This window comes from Panthera uncia, chromosome B1, assembly GCF_023721935.1.
Source record: "Panthera uncia isolate 11264 chromosome B1, Puncia_PCG_1.0, whole genome shotgun sequence".
NCBI classification, from domain to species: domain Eukaryota; kingdom Metazoa; phylum Chordata; class Mammalia; order Carnivora; family Felidae; genus Panthera; species Panthera uncia.
This window is the reverse complement of record NC_064811.1, coordinates 83,428,686-83,452,941: the sequence shown is the minus strand read 5'-3', so window position 1 is coordinate 83,452,941 and position 24,256 is coordinate 83,428,686. Positions and strand designations below refer to the sequence as shown.

General features: G+C 38.0%; 1 protein-coding gene across 4 annotated transcripts in view; it reads right to left on the bottom strand.

The window, feature by feature from the left end:
- Window positions 1-24,256, bottom strand: part of BANK1 (B cell scaffold protein with ankyrin repeats 1) — a 319,777-nt gene that overhangs the window by 17,903 nt on the left and 277,618 nt on the right. For all 4 annotated transcript variants that reach the window (XM_049632137.1, XM_049632139.1, XM_049632136.1 and 1 more), the window contains exons 11-12: window positions 15,067-15,132; window positions 3,007-3,182 (exon numbers count right to left, since the gene is read on the bottom strand). In XM_049632137.1, the coding sequence (XP_049488094.1) occupies window positions 3,007-3,182; window positions 15,067-15,132 (242 nt within the window). The remainder of the gene's footprint in view (window positions 1-3,006; window positions 3,183-15,066; window positions 15,133-24,256) is intronic.

Below are 24,256 nucleotides of genomic sequence, written 5' to 3'. Positions count from 1 at the left end.
CATCAACCTGAAAAGTGTCTACACAGCAAAAGAAATGATCAAGAAAATGAAAAGGCTACCTACAGAATGGGAGAAAATATTTGCAAATCATATATCTGATAAGGGGTTAATATCCAAAATACATTAAGAATTCAAATAACTCAATAGTGAGGCGCCTGTGTGACTCAGGCTGTTAGGTGTCTGACTTCGGCTCAGGTCACGGTCTTAACGGTTTATGGGTTTGAGTCCCGTGGCGGGCTCTGTGCTGATAGCTTGGAGGCAAGAGCCCGCTTTGGATTCTGTGCCTAGTGTCTCTGTCCCTCCCCTGCTCCTTCTCTGTCTCTGTCTCTCAAAAATTAAAAAAAAAATGTTAAAAATTAAACCCCCCCCCCGCCCCAAATAACTTAGTAGCAAAAATCAAATAATCTAGTTAACAGATGGTTAGAGAAAAAAAATGAGCGGAGGGACTAAATAAAGCATTTTTCAAAAATGACATACAAATGGTCAACAGGTATATGAGAAGGTGTTCAATATCACTAATCAATAGGAAAATGCAAATGAAAACCACATTGAGGTATCATCACCTGACACCTGTTAGAATGGTTATCATCAAAAAGACAAGCGATAACAAGTGTTGGTAGGATGTGGAGAAAAGGGAAACCTTGTTCGTTGTTGGTGGGAATGTAAATTGGTGCAGCCACTATGGAAAACAGTATGTAGGTTTCTTAAAAAATTAAAAATAGAGCTACATATGATCCAGTAATTCTGCTCTTCGGTGTATATCTGAAGAAAATGAAAATAGGATATTGAAGACACAACTGCACCCTCATGTTCACTGCAGGATTATTCGCAGTAGCCAAGATACAGAAACAACCTAAGCTTCTGTGAATGGATGAATGGACAAAGAAGGTGTGATTACATACATAAGCCATGAAAAAGAAGGAAATTCTGCAATTTGCAACATGAATAGACCCTGAGGGCATTATGCTAGGTAAAAAAAGTCAGAGAGAGAAAGAAAAACATGGTATGATACTGTTTATATGCAGAAGCTAAAAAAGCTGCACTCAGTGAGTAAAGTGGTGGTTACCAGTGACCAGGAAGTGGAGGGAAAGAGGTTGATTAAAGGGTAGATACTTCCAGTTGTAAGATAAATAAGCTCTGGCGATTCAATGCACAACACAGTGATTATACTAAACAATACTGTATTATGTACTTGAAGTTGATAACAGGGTAGATAGTCAATGTTCTCACCCAAAAGAAGAAATGATAGTTTTTTGATATGATGGAGATGTTAGGTAACACTCCGGTGGTAATCATTTTGCAATATGTAAGTGTGAAATCGACAAGGCGGTACACCTTAAGTTTATCCAATGATATCTCATTAAAGCTGGAAACATAAAACAAGAGAAGGACTGATTCACTAAACAGTATTCAAAGTTACTGAACTTTTGGCTTTTATGGAAAGCAGGCTGAGTGCCTGTTCCTTGGCTTTACAGGTTAAATTTTGTTTTGTTTTGCATAAACAGTAACTATATTCATTATCCCATTCTCCCTATATATTGGATAAGTCAGATCAGTCTAAAAGTAGTTAACAGACCGCCTTAACTTCTTTCTAAAAGAATATTAAATATAAACACACACACAAATTAAAAACAACCAAGGCTTTCATAAAACAACTAGTGAGATAATTTTCAAGAAGGTATTTCAGTTGGATTCCTCTAAATTGTAAGCTTTATTATGATCTGAGGAGGGTGAAGTACAACGGGCTTATTTTCAGCAGAACTTGCAAGCTAACAAGGCTAGAAGAGTGGGTGTGTAGGTTGGCACTAAGGCCAACAGGCTAAGAGAGCTGTTTGATGGCGATGGCATTGGCCCAGACTGAGAAGCAGCACTGTCATTCTGATCATGAACTAAGATCAGTTGCAGAACTGCACAATCAGCATGTTTTAGCATCTGTTTGGCGAAACAGGCCCAGGTGCAGCCACCACCCACACAACCAGAGCTGCCCTTCGAGATAGGTGGCTTCTGAGAAGAAGTGATCTCAGATGCGCTGGGAAAGTCCCTTGCCTAAACTACCTTCTGCCTAGATGCCACATTTGTTTGGAGTTTCATCATTGGGATTCATTTTGCTATTCTTTAAAAATGTTTTCCTACGCATTGTTTTTCAACAAAAATGATCCCTTGGGAAAGGTAGCATATTGAGCTATTAATGATTATTTGTACTTCGGCCTAAACTAGCTAATTAAATGTGTTTTATCAAACAGTTCCTGAGAACTGGTTTCTATGGCACTGGGGTTTTCTGTGATGAGAAGGAAAAACTGTTGGACTATTTAGGGAGCAGGAAAGCCTGTGGGATAAAACAGAATACAGTCCTCATACCCCTCACCGAGGAATGTCATGGGATGTATATGGTATATTTTGTTTTCAGTCTCATCTCAGAACCACCTACTCTGATACCTTCTCAAGATATACATTATATTTATAGAAGACAAGCTTATCTGAAGTTAATATGCTTGGCAGCATATCTCTATAAATCCTGACTTTATCTGGGCTTTCCCCCCCCCAAAGGTTAAGGGGAAGAGGAGAGAAAACTTGTTATATTTTGTTGAGGAATATTGCCTGACATGATTTAAATCATTTTCTTCTTCCCTTTAAGTCTGGTCCACATAACACACTCTTCAGAATGTTGAGCACATGTTAATGTAAAGATGCTTCACCTTAATATCAGCAATGAGATTCATAAAATATTCACTACACTAAGAACAGCCTAATAAGGTGATTAGCTGTTAGCTCTGATATAGTGGGTCCCAGCATTGAGTTCACCAATGGTTTGTAAACACGAAATCTGGAAACATGAAATCTGGATGTTTGCATCCATTTAATTGGTAGTTTGAAAACATTTTTTTTTTTGTGGGTAGTTAAAATCAAACAAATAGTTACCCGTGTTTCTTGTAAAAAGACTATGCATTTACAGACAGGCGCTGCCCGTGAGGTGAATGTTCCAGAAAGGACTGGGGTCATTATTACCTGCTGAATCATTTCCAGTTCAGTCTTTCCCATCTGCCAATGTTTAAATTTCTCTAGGGCTTCATCCACAGATAGTTTCCCATTCTTGACTTTCTCTTGAAGAAGGATGAGCTCTTCCTGCCCAGCAGCAAGGCAGTTCACAGTGGAAAAGGCCTGACTCTCCAGCCGAGCTCTGTCTACAATATGAGGGGAAGATGTTTTAACAAGAAGACTATATATGTCAATTGGGGGGAAAAACACTCTAAAAACAAATCAGTTGAGTTTCTTATTCCTGCCAGTCTACAAGCAGTCACTGAATAAATCAGTACAAAATTTTTAATGCATTTCGAAGGATTGTCGTGTCTGTCACCTAAGGTTATGGTAAAAAGAATGCGTGTCATCACTAAGAAACAGAAAAAGGGACAGGTAGAGAAAGAACAGTAGCAAAGTTCTGCATTTTACTAGCTGTGGGCAGTACCAATTTCACTTTCTTTTTGTGAGGATTATTTTTTTAAGGTTATTTATTTATTTTGAGAAAGAGAGAGAGTGGGGGAGGGGAAGACAGAGAAAGGGAGGGAAAGAGAGAATCCCAATCAGGCTCTGTGCTGTCATCACAGAGCCTGACACGGGGCTTGAACTCACAAACAGTGAGATCATGACCTGAGCCGGAATCAGGAGTCAGATGCTTAACTGACTGAGCTGCCCAGACACCCTAGTGAGGATTATTTTTAATAATGTGCACAAAGTTCTTAGCATAGTGCCTGTCAAATGGTAAGCTAAATAAATATTAGCATTATTATCAATAATAAATATCTGTGGAATAAATGTGGAATAAACATAATCTCTAGCTTTTGGAAAAGAGATCTCAACCAACATCCAAGTGTTATAAAGTTTTAGGAGCATTTGCAACTTTATTCCTGAAAGATTTAAAATAGGCAATTGCCGCTCATTTTGTAATGAACTGCTTTCTTTCCAAAAGAGTTTATTTTGCTCAGAACAATCAGAACATTGGGTGGTCCAACTTTCCATGTGTGGCTGCTAATGCCACACCATACATCAGCCTGAGCCACAGACCATGGGTGAAGTCAGTGCTTTATTTGTCCCACATGATGTTTAAAGACATAAGAGAAGCGACATGCCTTTAAGGATGCTATGTGCTCTCCAGACTATCCCAATCTTTATCCCTCTTTATGGTCACTGGGTGGCATCACACTTGTGTTAGCTGCATGTCTGCCGAACTTAGTTGAGCTTGTACCTTCTTATTGATACATTTCTAATAAGTCCGACCTATTTCTTGTATTGTCTCAAGAAGGACCGGGTAACTCCTTAGCAGTCTATGTCTCATGCACTATCAAATCGAAATATGTTCACAGAGTCTAGGAGAGAATAGACAATCTAGCCGTGTACTGGTGAACTGTCCCTGAAGAATCACTCATTCCCCGGAGCCCATCTTCAAGAAAGAAATAGGCTAGCTAGACTGTCACTAGACCAGGCAGACAAGGACTTAGAAATGGAAGGGCATTCAAATTCTATAGTACTAAGGATTTGGTGATAGTGTTTGGATTGGTTAGTCTGGAAAACAGACTTTTCAAGTACTTGAGAGCAGGTTTTAAGTATTTCAAGGGGACTTGAACCTTGGGGTTGTCCTGGAATGACCTTTAGTAGCATCCTCAGTTTTGAGAAGGATTCTAGCAGGAAATCTTGAAATGGGGACACAGAGACCGTTCCTTTCTGAAAAGATTCGCATACACATAAAACTGCTCCACGGCCAATCATTTTGATTCCTACGGGGGCTTTCTTGGCTGTCTTTTCTTTCAGAAGTCCTCTTCCCCCAGAACTAACAAGATGTCAACAGATTCTACACTCTAACTCTTTTCCTTCAGGGATGACGGAGCATGAAATCCCAGGAGAATTGGAGAAGCACAAGTCAGCCAGAGGGCTCACTGGTTCAGTAGCCAAAAGCACAGATAACAATTGAGATCTTGCTTCTTATACCATTTGCTTTTGATAGGCCTCTGCAATCCACTCCAATTCATAAGGTACAGTTTGCAAATGAATTCTATGTGCCATTCCTGCCAGAGTACGGACATTTAGAGCCATCATTTAATAGCTAAGACATTTAACTAGCACCTCACTTCTGTCATCCCTTTGACTAAGTGTGAATGCATTTTTATCTCAAGTAACCCATGCAGCTGGATTTTCTCTTTTGTTGAAGTTATCTCAAGGAAAGTCTTCCTGGAAAACTGTACCAGCTCGTTTTGCTATATGTGCAGGTATAGCTAAATTCAGAAACTACTGAATCGTCTTAACAATATTCATTTCAGGGGCGCCTGGGTGGCTCAGTCGGTTAAGCGTCTGACTTGGGCTCAGGTCATGATCTCGCGGTTTGTGTGTTCGAGCCTCACATTGGGCTCTGTGCTGACAGCTCAGAGCCTGGAGCCTGTTTCAGATTCTGTGTCTCCCTCTCTCTCTGCCCCTCCCCTACTTGTGCTCTGTCTCTATCAAAAATAAATAAAAAATAAACAACAACAACAACAAACAATATTCATTTCAATTGCCCTTCACTTTTCAAATTTTCACTACTAAAAAATAAGTAAGATGACTTTTGGGGGGACAGAGTTCAGTCTTGTGTGGTTGTGCAGAGAGAACAAAAGAATGAAAGTTAAGAGTATCAGTTCTAGACAGATAGAACTGGAAGTGAGCTGTTTATAATTAGACCAAGTTTACATACTTCAGCTTTTACTTACTACCCCCCCCCCCCCCACCATTAGCTATGACAAGTTGCAAACCAAAATGATTTAGGCACTTAAATCATCTTTCTTCCCAAGGGCAGACTAGTTAAACCAAAACGTGCAACCTGTAATTTTTAGTAGGGTGTGCAAAGTTGCTTTAATGCACTTAGATCACTGTTTTATGGGGGATGGAAGGTTTTTTCTTTCCTCCTCCATTTTATATTTATTATTAGTTTATCTTCAGAAAAGTTAGTATGAGGTTAATGTAATTTTTGTTGAAACGGGTTTGCCAGATTGCTAACTGTACATATTGCAGACTTTTGGTCTCTTAGTGTAAAAACTTCAAGATAAACTACAGTTTCTAGAGTTTTAGTTCCTCTTGGATCAGTTTCTTTTTACAAGATTTTCTATTTAATCAAATATCACTCATATAAACATCAAATAACACTGTTATGATGAGTGTACGAATCTTCAGATTAGGTAAGAGAGTAAATCGAGCTTTTCATTAAAATTATTTCTATTACTGAGTGACTGGCTAGAAGAACATTTTTTTACTGAAAATTTGAAAGGAAACAACTTGATTGTCCAACAACAAAGAATTTAAAGTATGAAATATTTACTTAACAAATACTAAGTAGTCATTAAAATAATAACAATAATTAAAAAGATCATGTGGCAATATAGAAAGTGCTTATCATATCACAATAAGTACAAAAGCAGGATATTAATTTGTATATACAGCAAAATGTTAATGATATAAATGTTTTCCATAAGATAAAGCATGGAAGGAAATTATCTTAAGATGACACAAGTTGTTCTATTGTGATGGTATCAGAGATTACTTTTTTCTGGAATTTCTGTGATTCTTAACTTCCAGCTTTCTGTGATGATACAGGATATGGTTTTTGCAGTAAGAAACTCTCTCCCATTCTGCTAATAGGCTTTCCCATGGAATACATACCATTCCAAGCCATGGAAGATACACTATACCAATGCCATACCATACTGTATCATCTTGCCATATTATTTTGTGAGTAATTGGAAAGAATCTGTCGGTAATGAAACTGAGACACCCAGCGACCAAGATTTAAATCTGAAGTTATTTTTTGTTCTACAGCTAGGGAACTGGCAAGTAAATTAACTCTGGGGCACATGGGTAAATTAGGAGAGACCTGGAGTGTTGAATTATTGGTAAGTTCCAGGCAAAGTATCTACATCTCTTGAAATTAGGGCTGCATATTGACAGAACTCCTCCCTTGACTTAACTTGAGTTTGGCTCCTCTGAGACCTCTTTCCAATGAGGCTTCACCTTTTGTACTTGCCTGTCTGTCTTCCTATTGCTCAATTTTCATAAGAATCTGCTAAGTTTGTTTAGTCAGGGTCCCCCACCCTTGATACCTGGTTACCTTCAGTATCTGATTGGGTTCCTTGACCTTCCATCGCCCCCTAGGTGATATCTGATCACCTTGCCCTGCCTTTAGCAAGAGCCCTGTTAGGCTAACTTAGCCAGTATTCTCTTACCCCTGTGTTTCCTCTTAATAATTTTCCACATACTAAAAATACTAGTTTCTGACTTTTGTTACAAAGACTACATATACATATGTGTGTATATCTATCTATCTATATCTGTATATATACACATATATCTATACACACACATGCAATATTAAGTGATTTGGAAAGTACATATTTTCTTTTAAAATAAATTTCAGAGATATAATTTATCTTATATATTTTTGGTTACTAAGTCATGAAGGAAAGGACATGATTTTAGTTTTGTATTTTCTTCTAGTTCCTAGACCATTTTATATTATTTGAGCATCGAATTCAGGTTATGATTTGTTGCATTACATATTTTTTATCACCAGCATTTTACATTCACATTTTAAAAGTATATTTACAGGAATTATTTACATTTTTATTTATTTTTGAGAGAGAGAGAGAGAGAGAGAGAGAGAGAGCACGTGTGTGAGAGAGAGTGGGGATGGAGCAGAGAGTGAGGGAAACAGAGGATCCCAAGCGGTTCTGCGCTGAAAGCAGAGAGCCTGATGAGGGCCTCGAACTCATGAACAGTGAGATCATGACCTGAGCCGAAGTCAGATGCTCACCTGACTGAGCCACCCAGGCAACCCTACAATAATTATTTAAATGCAATTCCATGTTTTATTGAATTCATTATTCACCACAAATTCTTTAATACCATAAGTTCTCTTTAAGCTTTTTATTTTGCTTAGTCTCTTATTTATTCATAATATATTTCGGGTAATACTTTCAGGACATAGAAATTCTAATTTTTCTAAAACCTTGGTTATCCAAAAGCTGCATTTGTTTTTTCCTTACAGGCATGAAATACCACACTAAAGATAAACTTCTTAAGCTGCAATATTTTCCTAATAAACTGTGTAATCCGTTATCTCATATTTTTGTTACACAGATTCTCTGTTTTTTAAAACTTATTTTGATTTAAAAAAGTTTTTTTTAATGTTTATATTTATTTTTGAGACAGAGAGAGACAGAGCATGAGTGGGGGGAGTGGCAGAGAGAGAGGGAGACACAGAATCCGAAGCAGGCTCCAGGCTCTGAGCTGTCAGCACAGAGTCTGATGCTGGGCCCAAACTGGTCAACCATGAGATCATGACCTGGGCTGAAGTTGGACGCTCAACTGACTGAGCCACCCAGGCGCCCCTGATTTTGATTCTTTTTAAATAGAAAATCTAAGTTAACATATCTTCTCAATACTTTAGGATTGTTTCTTCATCTTTATAATTAAAAAGATTTGCGAGGGTGCTTTTTAAATTTCCTTATTGTTTTCTGGGTCACAGTTAACCTATATTGAGCCCCACATCCCTGTTCTATAAAGCTTTGTTTAGCTATGCCATTGACTGCATTCTGTATTCTATTTAAAATAAACAAATCTATTATACGTGAGTTGGATCTCTCTTCTCCATTTCTTCTGATTGTTTCTAGTCTATCTATGTATTGAGAACAAACCCTTCTCCAATTATATTCTCAACTTCAATAACTTGATTTTTATCCACCATCAGGTCTTTTTGTTGTGACCAATGTGGATTTTAACTTGCTGCTGAAATTTTAGCTTCTAAGCTTATTTTATTTTTACCATACTTCCTTTTGTCACTAGATCCCTTTTCTGCATGTCATATATTTCATATCATCCTGCCCTCTCACCTAAAATGTCTTTCATATATTTTGCTTTCGTCTTAGCCTGGCCTTCATCCCAGACTTTCTACTGCTGTTTCTTCTCTATATTTTCAATTTGTGTGTGAGTTCACACTTTTCTGAAAAATTCTTTATTGACAGGTGTCAGGTACTGAACCTGAAAGTTGAATAGTTTAGCTTAAATTTAATAAATGAAAATTCAAAATAATCCATACTTCTTTACAGTTACTACCTTAAAGCAATTTTCTACACAGTTAAAATATTTGTAAAAACTTCAGATTAAAAGAATTACAGATTGTGAGTTGAAATGTTCTGTGTGTGTGTGTGTGTGTGTGTGTGTATTTCCCATTATCTACGTTTTGATGGCATGGTGCTTTGTGAGAAGATATATGACAATCTTACTAATGAAACAAATCACTTACAGAAGTATAATTATCCTGAGTCTTCCATGAATAAATTACCTTGCCTTTTCCTTGGAGTGGTTTTTGAAGTTCTCATATTATTTGTTCTCTTCCTCAGTCCTTCTTGAAAGAGAACATATCTACAGAATCATGTTCACCAGGAGATTTAGTGTTTATTTATCCTTTGCTTCTATTCCTTGTGTTCACTCAGATTTTGTTCTCTGCTCTAGGTTGCAGAGGACATTGGTCACTGCAGTTCACAACTCAGGATCCCAGGGTTTAGTGCATTGTTAGGGCAGCTTTGTCACACACAGGTGAAACATAATTCCTTGGCGCTGTGTACTGATAGGTCTGTAAGCAACTAACTCCTGGCATCAATTACTATAAGAATTCTTCTTGCCCATGTGATCCTTCCACCATAGAGCTTTATTTGGTGGTCTCAGGATGCAAAGTATAACATTAAATCCCTCCTCCTCACTTTTTACTGTGGGCTATTGACACATCACCAAAAGCAGGCAAGAACTCAGTTATTACACAAGTTTTTCCAGGTCTGACTTCAACAACAACAACAACAAAATTTTTATGAAAATGTAAATGTATTATACTGAAAAAGATAACTGAGGCCATTATTCTTTTATGGAGTACAAATGACCACATTTTGATAATCCTCTGTCTTTCCTTTTTAATATATCCAATGCTAGCAAAAACAGCCTGATGAAAATTCCTCAGAGACCAGCATTCTCATTTCCCCCATGTTAAGGGCAATATCACCATTTCTCCAGGTCTCTTACTTACAGAAAGTTTGGGTATTTCACACTTATCAGACTGTTTCAGCACTGGGCATTTGGAGAACACAAACAAGATGTGTTCCCTGACTATATCTTTCCCATGAGCATTCACACTCCCTGAAAAGGCCAGCCAATAATGACTTTTCAGTCTGTATTGAAGAATCAGTGGGCAGACAGAGACTATACCAGGGGCTAGGCAGATAGTTACTGAGCAGAGAAGATTTAGTGCCTGAGTATTAAACACATGTGAATAGTTTTCATTATGAAAAATAAATATGCTTTCCTTCATGTTTTTATTGACATGATTCTCTTGATATACCTTTTATTTTTTCACTTTTTATAGAATTATGAGTCTACAGGGATGTGTCTCAAATATAAGAAAACATGGAAAGCATGATAATAAATGGTAACAGCAAAAGTCATCTTATAGCAAATGATACAGGAATATACTAGGGAGTGGTTGGAGTTTTTACCTGAAATTTGAATTTAAGCATGGTTTAAACATGGCAAAAATTAAAATTATATTGTGCAGATGATTTCTGAAATACAACACACTTAGTGGCCAAAGTTGACCACAATGTGGCCTTCAGAAAAGTTTCTTTTGGTTATATTTTCTCTTTGGCATGTTGGTTTTAAGATTGCTGCTCATTACTATTCTCATGTGTTCCATTTTTAGCCATGTCTAAGGTAGGACTTAGGCAACCAAATTTTAGAAGCTCCACAAATGATTCTTAGGCTCATCAAGGGTTGGGAGTCACTGAAAATAGGCAGGTAGTTAGCATGGACATGTTCCCCCTACCTCCCATCTGACCCCATCTTCCAAAGAAATGGTTTGCCTTCCCAGAGTGACAGCAATAGCACACTCTTGATGAGATTCATTATTTAACTGTGTGACTGAGGAGATCTGTGTATGTGACCCACAGTCACAGGAAGGCAGTTCAGAATGTTAGGAGTGCTAAACCTCATTAGCTGCTACATATCATATTTGAGGTAAGACTACATTAATGATATGCCGATGATTCTGGTGAGGATAGAAAAGGCCCCTGGGCATAGTCCAAGAAAAAAATATAACAGAGGGAAAAGAAAAGGTGTAACAGGTCTGGGAGATGTGAGCATCCTAGACTATTATATGATTTTTAAGGCTGGGAAAATTAACCAGATATTTCCATGTCTTTGAAGAAGCAGCCCTTACATTCCTCCAGCCCTCTTTGACTTGATCGCGTTCCCTAGTGGTCTTCTAATTACTAATACTATTTCATAGAAACTTTATTCTTTGGTAGGGGCCTAATGAATCCAAGCATTCCAGTCACTGGGAAGGAAACTTCCCCTAGTATAGATTTAATAAATTGAAAGTAAGGGTTATCAATCAGTCCTCTATGAGTGTCATTAACATGACGCAGCCTTCAAAACTCTGATCAACTTCAAACCCACTGACAAAATTCAGTTCTCTGGCTTGCAATGTTTTTTTTTTAATTTTTTAAAATGTTTATTCATTTTTGAGAGAGAGAGAGAGAGACTGCATGAGTGGGGGAGGGGCAGAGAGAGAGGGAGACACAGAATCTGAAGCAGGCTCCAGGCTCTGAGCTGTCAGCACAGAGCTCAACGCAGGCCTCAAACCCACGAACCGTGAGATCATGACCTGAGCTGAAGTTGACCTAAGCTGAGCGTAAACTAATGAGCCACCCAGGTGCCTCTCTGAATAAACCCTTGACCACTCTGAGAAGTTCAGTTTTGAGAGAGGGGGAATGTGCTAGCAGCATATTCTGTGATACCACTCTGGCATTTTTCTAATTTCAAAACCAACTCAGGAATACGGATTTTAAGACTGTATTTTGATGGAAACTTTTATCTGTGATCCAAAATCCTCACCATTTTCCTTATATTTTTTCAGGATGTGAAAATTGAGTTGAAGAAATCTGTTAAGTTTCCATGGAAATGGTGCCAATTAATTTTTTCTGTTCCTCAGGAAAATTCCTTGACTTAGCAATAATGTAACTTCCTGGCAATCCCTTGGCAGTCTTGAATGTAGGGCATCTGAAACACTTATAATTTCAGAGGGAAAATAGTTGGCTCTTGTAATCCCTTTTTCTTCCAGCATATAGTGAAAGAATTAAATAATTTCTTTAACCTTCCTTAGAGAACCTGTTTAGTCCCTTTAGAAAATCTTGATTCTGACAAACATTTCAGAAAAGGGCCTTTTGCTTTTTGTTTTGTTTTGTTCTGTTTGGCGAAGCAGGTACTGCTCTTCTTATTAGGCCATGAAATCCCAGGATAGTTAAAGAGTAATCACTAATTCAGTAATAAGCAGTTTTGATCACCTAGTATGTCCCATGGCCTGGATGGTCATAAATATCTGAAACGGTTTAGAGAAAAATGGTTGGACAGAGTAAACCCTTTGGGGTACTTAATTCTTTAATTTTAAAATCTTCCCAATTATTCTTAATTATCTCTTCTCCTACTAGATTCTGATTTCCCTGAAGACTGCAGTAATCAGGGAGGTTTTCCAACATTCTATGAGGTTTAATGTTCCTCTTCTCCTTGCAATAGAACAATATTCTTTTCTGTTCTGCAGAATTACTGATGTCCTCGGTTGGTGGGATCTAGGGAAACTGGTCTCAGGTGACTAATCTCAAATATTATCAATAAGTTGGATTTAAATATCTAGAGAGAAAAAATTCATCCCAAATTTGATTAAAATTTCAGCATCCTCGCCCTAAAATCATTTAAAAAAATCTAGCGATTGTTGACCTTGATGAAACCAATTAGGTAACAAGAGATGGGCAGAATTTGATCCAATAAAATATTTTATAATTAGGTTCTTGTTTCCTTTCACTGTCCCCTTTTTTTCTGGTACAGAAGAGACTAGTTTTCTGTTCATACAATAGAAGAATGATTGGTCTCTTTTAGGCTTCATGGACACTACAGCTTTTCCTTAGGCTGCTCTCTAGGGGAAAGCCAGAGGACAACCGGTAAGAGCAAGAATTCCAAGGATCTTTTATTATTTTTGCTATTTGTCAGCTTCCTTCATCTCTGGTGGCCTTCTTCACGTTTCCCCCTTCATTCCAACAGCGTTTAATTAAAACATGAAAATTGGATAATTTATTTAAAAATGCTTCAGGGAAATATTCTCCTAAAGAGCTCAAAGCACCCTTTCTCTTTCCCAAATGCTGTGAGGTATGTGGGGGAGTCCTGATAGGAATAATCTCTACTTTGTTAATGCTGCAGGAACTGTTTGATTCTCCTTGTACAATGATCTCATATGGAGTTCTGCACTTATTTCTTGAGACAGGTATAAAGGTCCAGTGGAAGGATAATGGTAACCTTAAAAAGAATAATCTTTTCCCTCATATTAGTGAATCACTAGAAATGGAAAGTGTCAAATAGAGGGGTTTTTTTGGCATATAAATTTGTAAGCAGTGTATCTATGGGTTCAGGGAGGACCAGAAATTCTGCTTTATTATGTGCTGCATTCAAGCATCATGTACTTAATTGGGAGAATGATCTAAGTACAACCTTGCTGCCATTGGAAATGCCACTTGAAGTGATGGATGAAGATCTCTCATTTAAGGACACACCTTTGTTTGAAAGACAATCCATGGCTGTCTTAGAAGCAAGTCCACTGAGGTTGTGTATTTTTTTTTTAATGTTTATTTGGTTTTGAGACATGGGGGAGAGGGGGCAGAGACAGAGGGAGCCAGAGGATCTGAAATGGGCTCTGTGCTGACAGCCCAGAGCCCAATGCGGAGCCTGAACTCATGAGCCACGAGATCATGACCTGAGCAGAGGTAACAACACACTTAACTGACTGAGCCACCCAGACACTCCAAGGTGGTGTATTTAACAGCTTGGTGGTGTTAGAAGTTGGTGCAGTCAGTGCCTAGCCATCTCTATCATGGCACAAAAGGAAACTGGCTAGGGGGGTGTTTAGTGGCTGCTGTGAGATAACCTCTTGATTTTATTTTAATGTCTCTCTCAATAATTCACTGGTAGCAATTTCAAGGCAATGCTGTTTGGACTGAAGTTGTTTTCGGATATTTATGACCATCCAGTCCATGGGACATACTAGCTGATCAAAACTGCTTATTACTGAATTAGTGATTAGTCTTTAACTATCCTGGGATTTCATGGTATAATAAGAAAATATCTGAAAAGGTTTAGAGAAAAATGGTTGGACAGAGGTTAAAAGCATCAGCACGTGCTCACTGGTGATCAGAGCCAGCCCCCTACATCTGTCACCTTTTACATTTCTCACTTTTGAACTTTAACCAAGCCCTTATTATCGGGGGGCGGGGGGGAGGATCACAATAAATAACCCACTAGAGTTTCTCTTTTCAATAGGAACCACGGATGTCAGGGTAAACCGGAGGCAGCTGCCTCTTTGTAGAGCAAGAGGAAAATTTTTCCACTGTGTGTGATGTCTCTATACCTTCAGTATTCAGCTCTTTTCTGCATGACAAGTAAGTGTTCTCCAAAATGCTGGATCAAGTGCTGAAGGCAAGAGAATAGTGAGAAAAGGGCACGGTCTTTGAATGGAGTTCAGTGCAGAGTACAGACATCCCACGCTGGTTCCCTTCATTGCGGAATCAATCATCTGTCCGCCACTGCCCCCAATTTACGTTCCAGAGGCTACTCTCTCTAAAGGCCTATAAAAGCATGGTCTCCATGCATGTTAGAGGATTTGTCTTCCTTGACCTTCCTAGAGCCCTGCTAACAACATCATCAACATCGCCACAAACATTCTCACAAGGCTGTTTCTTGCCTTTATAAATTGCAATAATTTTCTTGTATTAATCTTATTATGGCAAAATTATATTTGGGCAAGACACTAATTTAAGAGTAAAACTCATCAGGCACACAGTTATTATTACTATTGTTTGTTTTACAATTATTTACTTCTATCCTCGGAGACTTTATTCAATATTCATAAGGCTTCTTTAGATCTTACTTAGAGATTATTAAATAAACTGAAGCTCATGTGAATACCTTGTCTCTTAGGACCGTGGAACCTGTCGCCATCAGATTGTCTTCTGGCTGTCTTTTGTTGAAACACTGTAAAAAAAAAATAGCGCATAATATTTATAGAACACAAACATAAAAAAGAACAGAGCGTGGAATTCTCCAGGAAACCAGAACACGATACATCATTTTCCTTAGCAGCAATTCTTGGATTGTATTATTTTGAGTAGGAGGATTATTAAATTTACAATTTTCTCATTTGTGCAGCTTATCAGTCACTTCAGAAAGCATTTTCTTTAGGCAGAATAGTGCAATGTTGATGGAACACCTCGTTAAACTACTTAAATCAAGACATGATTCCATTTTGATATCAGGCTAAGATAAAAGGTGCGGTGTGCTAAAAATGATAAATGTTAAAATCACATGAGAAATCCCATTTGCACAGAAATTACTCATGCTGACTTTTGGTGATAAGCAAGGATAATGACTGTTTCTTCTTAAACAGATGAAAAGACTGCTGTATCTCACAGATGTAATAATAAAAAAAGACACTTTATTCTTGCATCACCTAGCTAGACCTCAGATATTAAAGCGGCTTATTCGAATTACTTCATTATCTGAAAAGTGCTTTGTTCTCGTTTATTATTTCTCACACGAAATTCCGTGAGACAAGTCAGCATTACTCACCTCATTTTGCAGAGAAAGATAAAATTGATTGTTTAATATTTATTGAGCACCCACAAAGTTCCGCATAACTCTGGCATTTGTTAGTGAAAAAGCCTATACCCTTTACAACTTGACTTTAGAAAATTGAACATCCCAGGGTTCGTTCCATTTATTTTTTATGGGGACTCTGAATTACAGGGTCTGGGAACTGCAAGAGGACTTGGAAATTTACACCAACCTCATATGTTTAAAGATGAGGGAAGGGGAAGTTTTACTAACTCATAAAAGGGCTCAGTAATTTTACAATAATCCCAGAACTGTTGTTAGTAGAAATGTGATTTAGAGCCTCAAGCCTTTAACTGCAATCTATTGCTTGGTTCTCCATAGCACTGCTGTCTCTTCTCTTCCATAACTATTTCCCTTTAAAGATAAAGAAGGAGCTGGAGGGAGGGGATTCAAAGGAACCTTTGAGCATTTCCAGCACACTGTGTCTCATTCTTAGCAGCTCATCAGGATTTCCTGGGACAATGGAGTGGAGGCAAGTGACAGTGGGAGTGGTCCAGCTGGACAGTGCTTGACCACTCAGGAGTTGTTTTATATCCTTATCTTTTTTTATTTTTATTTTTAATGTTTATTTTTGAGAGAGAGACACACACAGAGTGCGAGTGGGGGTAGGGCACAGAGAGAGAGGGAGACACAGAATCTGAAGCAGGTTCCAGGCTCTGAGATGTCAGCACAGAGCTGGATGCAGGGCTCGAACCCATGAACCGTGAGATCATGACATAAGCGGAAGTTGGTGCTTAACCAACTGAGCCACCCAGGTGCCCCGGTTTTAAAATTCTTTAAGCCAATCTATTCTCAAGGTCATACCTGCATTTAATCCACACCAAAATTCATACCACACCAAAAAGCATTTTTTAAGCATATATCGTTTGCCAGCTATTGTCAAGAGAAAGACTATTCGGCTCTACTATCCTCTTTCAAAGAGGAAAAGCAAATATATTTTCAAAGCATGATGTGTTTAAGAAAAATTATACACACATAATAACATTTTTGGTTGAAAACCAATTTTCTGCCTTGTTAGGATTTGGAAAACATGCTAAGTATAACTTAATGGCAAGTTCTGGGTTTGTGGTTTATATTTTTCCTTAAATATAATGATGGATATATGGTGTGTGAATATATTTTAGGATATTAGAAAAATTTTTACAAGTGATGCTTGATTTTTTTCCCATTGGCTAGTTCTAAAAAGTCTTGCAAAAATGAAACACTTTTGAAATTTTAATAATAGGCAGAGTCTTTGTGATTTTTTTAGCCAATATTGTGAAGATAATAACTAAAACTGTCTAAGACAAAGGAGCTGTAGTATGGCATCATTAATATGGAAAATAATCTGAATCCAAGGATAGATTCAGACAACAAATTCTCCAAATAAAAAGTACATTAATTGATCAGTTTTAACAATTCTGCTGAATTTTAGAGCTACAGAGTACTCGGAAATGGAATTCATTTTCCCAGAGTTTTGGCATTAATTGTTACATCCTCTATGTTGCTCTGCTGACAACAGATGCCTGGCGTTTGTGAACTATCGTAAACGTTACGCTCTCTCTGAGTTTCTAGTCTAAGAATTATAAACAGCATATTTATTTATTGTTGAGATTTCACCAGGGCTTACAGTTGGGAGAGCCAGGGATCTGAGGGAAGATTGGAAGGGGAGTAGGGTGTCTGAGCAGGATGGTTATCAAAGTGCTGATAACAGAACTTTTTTTTTTTTTTTAAATTTTTTTTTTTAACGTTTATTTATTTTTGAGACAGAGAGAGACACAGCATGAACGGGGGAGGGGCAGAGAGAGAGGGAGACACAGAATCGGAAGCAGGCTCCAGGCTCTGAGCCATCAGCCCAGAGCCCGATGCGGGGCTCGAACTCACGGACCGTGAGATCGTGACCCGGGCTGAAGTCGGACGCTTAACCGACTGAGCCACCCAGGCGCCCCCAGAACTTTTTAAAAGCAGGGTGTATGTCACACCCCACAGTACAAAGGCCCTTTCTACCTGGATAATCTCCTTTGCAATTCCCTTTTAAGTCACCTCCAGCTGCACCCATTTCAACTGGTCCCTTCTTACCACCTACAGACAAGCCTCAGTTCCTTACAGAGACTCACTTAGCAATTAGCACTTTGCCAAACACACCATTTTCTCATTGCTGTGGAAGATAGGAGGTGGTTTTGAATATGAAGTCATCTTGGAAAAAGGCCTACATTAACTTGTTTCTTGAAGAAAGAGCTAGTCCTTCAAAACGATCACTGACTTAAACATGCATCACAAGGAAATATACTCTGTTAGTTTAAGGACAAGAATTCGTGAATCTTTCTTTTTTTACAGTTAATATTAGCTAAAACATTCTAAATTTACCAGTAAAGCCTTTGTTCTAAAAAGCTTTACACGTTTTTTGTTTACCATGTTCACTCACGCAAACCTTTATTTATCAGAGGTAAATACACAATCCATGGTATCGTGAGAATTGAACATCGGGTCATGGGTCACTCAGCGTTCTGTACGAAAGTACATATTTTTGTACAAGATTTGTGGTGAATAACACGAGAGTCTGTTGTAAATATACAGAAATTGAAAAACAAAAAACAAAAACAACATCCTGTATGCCAGAATGTTAACCAATTTGACACAGTGAAAGGGGCATAGTTTTGTCTTAATGCTAATAATATGTGTGACATGGGGAAATGGCTTTCTCCTCCTGAGGCTTTATTTCATTGCTGATAAAGGCAGAGTTCAGACAGATGATCTCTGATGTCTCACTCAACTCTGACATTCTAAGATGCTACCAATTCTTATTTCCCAAATCATTCTAGGCCCATTCGTCCTGAATAAATTCTTAAGTATGAATTTAAATAGGAGGCTCTGTTTTGAGGAAGAGATTATGTGTCTCAAGGGCTTAGAGTAATAGAAAAACTAGACAGTTAAATCACAGACCAAGGCTATTTTTTAAATAATATATGGAGGTGATCCTGTCCTTATGTGTTTGAATTCTTAGAGGGTACATTTTTTTTTTTTTTTACCATATTTTACTGCATCAATGTTCAAAAAATGCTATTAAGGCAATTATGACATACATCAACTTTGATGACTCTACCCCAGTGAAATCTTATTTTTCTTTCCTACCTAAAATTGGAACTTGAGAAGAAAGGAAAATGACTACATTATTAGTAGTTGTCACCACCTTTAAACATTAAAAAAAGTTCATAGAGGAAGAAAAACAATTTTTGAGGTTCAAAATAATCTCAAACAATGCAAATGTCCCAAATACCACCTCCATTTATTTTAAATATTGGAGGAACAACTTCTATAAAATTTTCTCGAGAATAGAAATGACACTAAATGGAGAAAATTAGCATAGTATTAAATATTCAAAACATTAAGCAAAGTAGAACTATCAGAACAGAGGAGGAGGAGAAGGTGAAACATAACGAATTCATTGGCGCTATTTGTCTTCCCAGGTTGCTTCTGTAAGAACATTCTTCATGTCAACTTCATTTGTGGCCTGTTTCAAACAAAGGGACCCTTCCAAAGCCACTCTCCTAAAACATCTGACAAAACTTACTTGGAATTACTTTGTAAGTGGCTAAGGTAATGCAAAGTCTGTGCAATAGCCAAACGTGTCCATAAAGATGTGACTTACGAACAACAAACCCCTTGATGTTCCATGCCTGTTAGTGCAACATAAAATGTTTAGAGCTATCACTGAAGATTATTCCCGAAACTAGAGACTTGCTATAAAAAATATGCAGACTTGTATTGTGCTCTGGGTTCTCAGGGAATGTTACCGCACAGGTAGCAGCAGTGTGTTTATTATTCATTCAACAACGTTTCAATAGGTTGCTACTGTGTAATCAACTACAGTGCTAGGTCCTAAAGATGCAAAGGCAAATAAGATCCAGTCATAGTTTCTATACTGTCCTCCATTTTGATGCTGTCCTCCATTTAAGCAAAGGTCAAAGGTGTCATTAGTACCTACTGAGGAGAGGGGATAGAAATGAGAATCAAGGAGGTCAGTGAGGGTGGTCATTTGACCCCCTTAGCCTTACTCTTCCCACCTTGTTACCTCAACTTTACACCCTGGGAAAGTTAATCACAAAACGGTAGAATGACTATAAACAACCCCCTTGTCTAACCAGCAAAAACAAGTTAGCAGAACGTTCTAATCCAATAAGTAGTCACGTTGGCTAATCAAACTGAAGCTCAGAGGAGAGATATAGCTTCTTTGCAAATTGACCAAGATGGATTGAGCACTCCAATTGGCTTAAAACCACCATTTCATTCAGCTAGCAATAGCTACAGGTTATTAATTTGAACAAATTTATCAAACACAGGTCACTACATTTGACTAGACACATTAGGGTGGGAATGGCTACAGAGAGTCACATCAGCCACATACTATGAAGGTCTTCCACACAAAAGCAATTTATGGCCTGGGAGATGTATATAGTCAGGAGTCGCGACCTGTTTTAAAAGGAGAATCTACAAATGGTCAACCAGCACACAGGAGGTCACTGAGGTCAACCAGCACACAGGAGGCTTACTTCTGAGATTGGTAGAGAAGGAAAGTTGGAAATCACATAACTATCAGATGGAAGATGGCATAAATATTCTAATTCAATGGCAATATCAATTTTCTCCTAAGGAGAAAGCATGAATTTTCTTTCCAATTTGTAATGGAAACTAAGTCTAATAGGCATGTTCCCATAAAAATCTTCTCCCAAACTAGGAAATATTACTATAAATTATTTTTTTTCTATTTCTAAGGAATTTAGTTTTTACTAGAGTTGAATGCAAACTGTTTTTATTTGCATATTTATTCCTTTTGATGCAAATCAGATAATTTCTATTCTAGAAATGTTTCTTATCCAGGAAGTTGAGACATTCAGAGGGAGAGAGAGCAGTTGGTTTGTGGAATTCTGTGTAATTAGAGCTTGAGGCCATTGCAATGAGTTTATTAGCAAGATCTCCAACCCACCACCGAGCAGGCAGATCCTTCTTCCTCCTGTTACCAGGCTGCTTGCATAGCACTAAGCTGGGGGTTTGTCTCCTCCCATATGATTTCATTTGGGTTCACTGCCTGATTTTTTTTTTTTTTGACCATTTGTATTCAATAATGATACAAGTGAAGACATTACTCTAGTAACATTCTTAGTAATTTTCCTTTGTTTTGCAGAGAAGTGCTTTGGGTTGTTGAGAAGCCACTGTAATACTTTAGAAATTATGATGAGTTCACCTTTTGGTTCAGGCTTGGTGATTGCCAGAAATAACTTCTCTGGCCTCTCTTTTTATACCTATATGAAGAAATGTTGCTATCTTAGGAGGTAACCAATAGGATCTGGTCGCACTCACTTTGAACAGGCATTAAATGCTAATTCCGCTCTTAAGACTCAGGTTAGAGAAATGCAGACTGAAAATTCTAAGAGGACGGGGCTGTCCCATTTATGCAATGTGGTGTTCATTATGGATAGTTAATAAATAACTTGGAAAAGTCATGCAAGATGAGATATTGGCATATGAAACCCAAGGTAAAAAGCCAAAGGTATATCACCTGCAAAGAGCTGACCCTGTCTCACCTCTGTGTCTACAGAATACCCTTCATCACAGTGATTACCATTTTTGCATCCTACTTTGTGCTAGCTACTATACATGTGTTGTTTCAATTCCCATGAAAACTCTATGAAGGAGGTTTTAGCATTCTTTTTTTTTTTTCACCAAATGAAACAAGGTGATGTAACTTGCACAAAGTCACACAGCTTTTAAGTGGCTAAGTCATGATTCTACTTCCATTTCATCTAGTTTCACAATCTTCATGAATTTCATTCTACCATGCTTCTGGTCCCTCAGAGGATGCTCTTCTCAGTGTGCCAATTTTCTCATTTTTCTCCACCTAGTACACATTTAGAGGGAAAAAGATGCACATACTCAAAATGCTGATGAAAAATATTGTGCATTTACGAAATCTAAAGTAAGAAAAAAAGACAATTTGTGTGGATAGCTATTCGGCATCTATGATTTTATGTTCAAACGGCCCTTCCCTGAAGTATTCCGATGTTTACTTTGTCTCAACAATGGAAACAATCCATTACATGGTTTCTCAACCTTGGCACCGTGGACATTTTGGACGAATTCTTTGTGATGGGGCCTTTCCTGTGCTCTATAAGTATTAGGTATAGTGGCATCTCTGGCCTTTACCCACTAGTCATTAGTACTGTCCCGGGGGTGACAACTGAAAATGTACCTAAACACTGCCAAATGTCTTCTGGGAAGCAAATCGCCACCAGTTACAAACTACTTTTCTAGGTCAATTAAACTTCTTACTAAAGAGATATTTAACAGAGTCTCTATAAGCATCAAAAGTTAAGGGGAAAAAGGCCAGATTTCATCCTGCTTTTGAATGAAAATCTAAGTGCTTGACAATATTTGCATTTTTTTTCACATGTAATATAAACCTTTTCATGTCAATTCACACCGTAGTTGATTACTGCCTCTTTCTCCATTCACTAACATACAGGAATTGAATTTCTGAAGAGGAGGCTGGAAGGGCGCCTCATTATTATGCCAACACTCTTAGCAGATGTTTAGCAAAGCCCTTCTTAGGTTTCATTCAATGTTTCTGTGATGTGTCACTGTGAGAAGGATGGAAAGAACAAATCAAAACACCTGGGTTACACAGGCAGGCTCGATTCCCTCTGAAGGACAGTGTGAGCACAGGTTTGAACAACTGTTCCTTTGCAGAGCTCTACCAGCACCCTGTCAAGGAAAGGGGAGAGGCAGAGAATCACAGGGGCATACAGGGGCACTGGGCTTACACACAGAATGATAAATATGTCCCTCTGTCCTGAGAGTGCCTGTGATATACATATGAAGTCCTGGAGCTAAATGGCTTGAACAAGGTCACGAAGCCAGTGAGTAGGATCCAAGGCACTTGACGTAAGGCCTCCTTTAATCCACTTGACCACATTTCTTCACTAATGAGAACAGAGACCATTCTGTTCTCTCACATACACAATGAATGATATGGATTAATTTTCCTAAGAGAGTCTACAAGGTCTTTTTTTCTGTTTGCATTTCAATTACATTGTATGTGATCAATTTCAAGTACAAATGAATTGCAAGTGGAAAATTTCTGAGAGCAACTGAGTTGCACTTGACATTTTGGGGTCCCAGTAGCTGAGTAGCGCTCAAAAAGGTCATATACAACTTTGTTGCTCTGCAAAATGCCAAGGGCAACTCAGTGGCAATTGAAAATTGAAAGGGAAATTACATTCTACCCCAAATCAGCAGCATAGACTCTGAAGAAGGATCTTGGTTCTATGAACTGTGTGATGGGAAAATGGGAAATTGTCCATTGATGTTGAAAAATTTTCCCCAATAGGCAGTCGTCTCTTTGCATGATTTATATAGTTTTACTACCAATCTATATACACTATGCACAGCGTTCATTTTCTTTCCTTGATTAGTCTTAAATCAAGAATTCTGTCATTAAGGAGGACTGTGAATCCATATTAATTCCTCCATATTCTCGAAGCTTAATGAACCTGACCCTCTGCCATATTATGTGGAGAAAAAGATGGAGAGAACGCAGATCTGAGCATACAGATTTCAAAAACTTTTCATTTAAGAAAAATGAATTAGTCTTTTTGTGGTTGTTCACACAAAGTAGGTTTAGTATAACAGTCATGGAATGGAAAAAATCAGAAACATATCTCTTAATAAAATGAACCACGGGTTCGGTTTTGCATTAATAAGTTACATTTCCAGGGGCAGGAGACAGTGGTGATGGTTGAAATAGAGCTTCTCTCTGACACGTTATGCTGTGTGAAGCGGTTAGAACACTTAGTTCTGAATAGGAGAACTTCACAGCCGTAGTATTTCAAACATAGGATGGTTAAACTGTCAAGACAAATATAGTATGATTTCATTCATATGTGGAATCTAAAAAAAATGAATAAACAAACAAAAAGCAGAATCAGACCTATAAACACAGAGAACAAACTGATGGTTGCCAGAGGGAGGAGGTGTGTGGGGAGGGGCAAAATGGGTGAAGGGGAGAGGGAGAGATCAGCTTCCAGTTATGGATGAATAAGTCATGGGGACGAAAGACACAGCATGGGGAATACAGTCAATGGTATTGTAATAGCACTGCATCGTGACAAATGGTGAACACAACATAATGTATAAAGAAGCTGAATCACTATGTTGTACACCTGAAACTAACATAGCCTTGAGTGTCCACTACACTAAAGCAAACCAAACAAAACAAAAAACAAACCATAAGATGTTTTAAAATGAGAAATTCTGGAATTAGTAGATTGATATATTATTCTGACCATCTTCCAGCGTGTTAATAAAGTGTCCTAATGAACCACACTGATGTGGTTTTGGTCACTTTTATCATTTATTCATCTTTGTTTTTATTCAATTAATATTCATCAATTATTCATAGTTTCTACTATGAATTCAGCACTAAGCTTGGCACCAAAGATACAAGGATGGG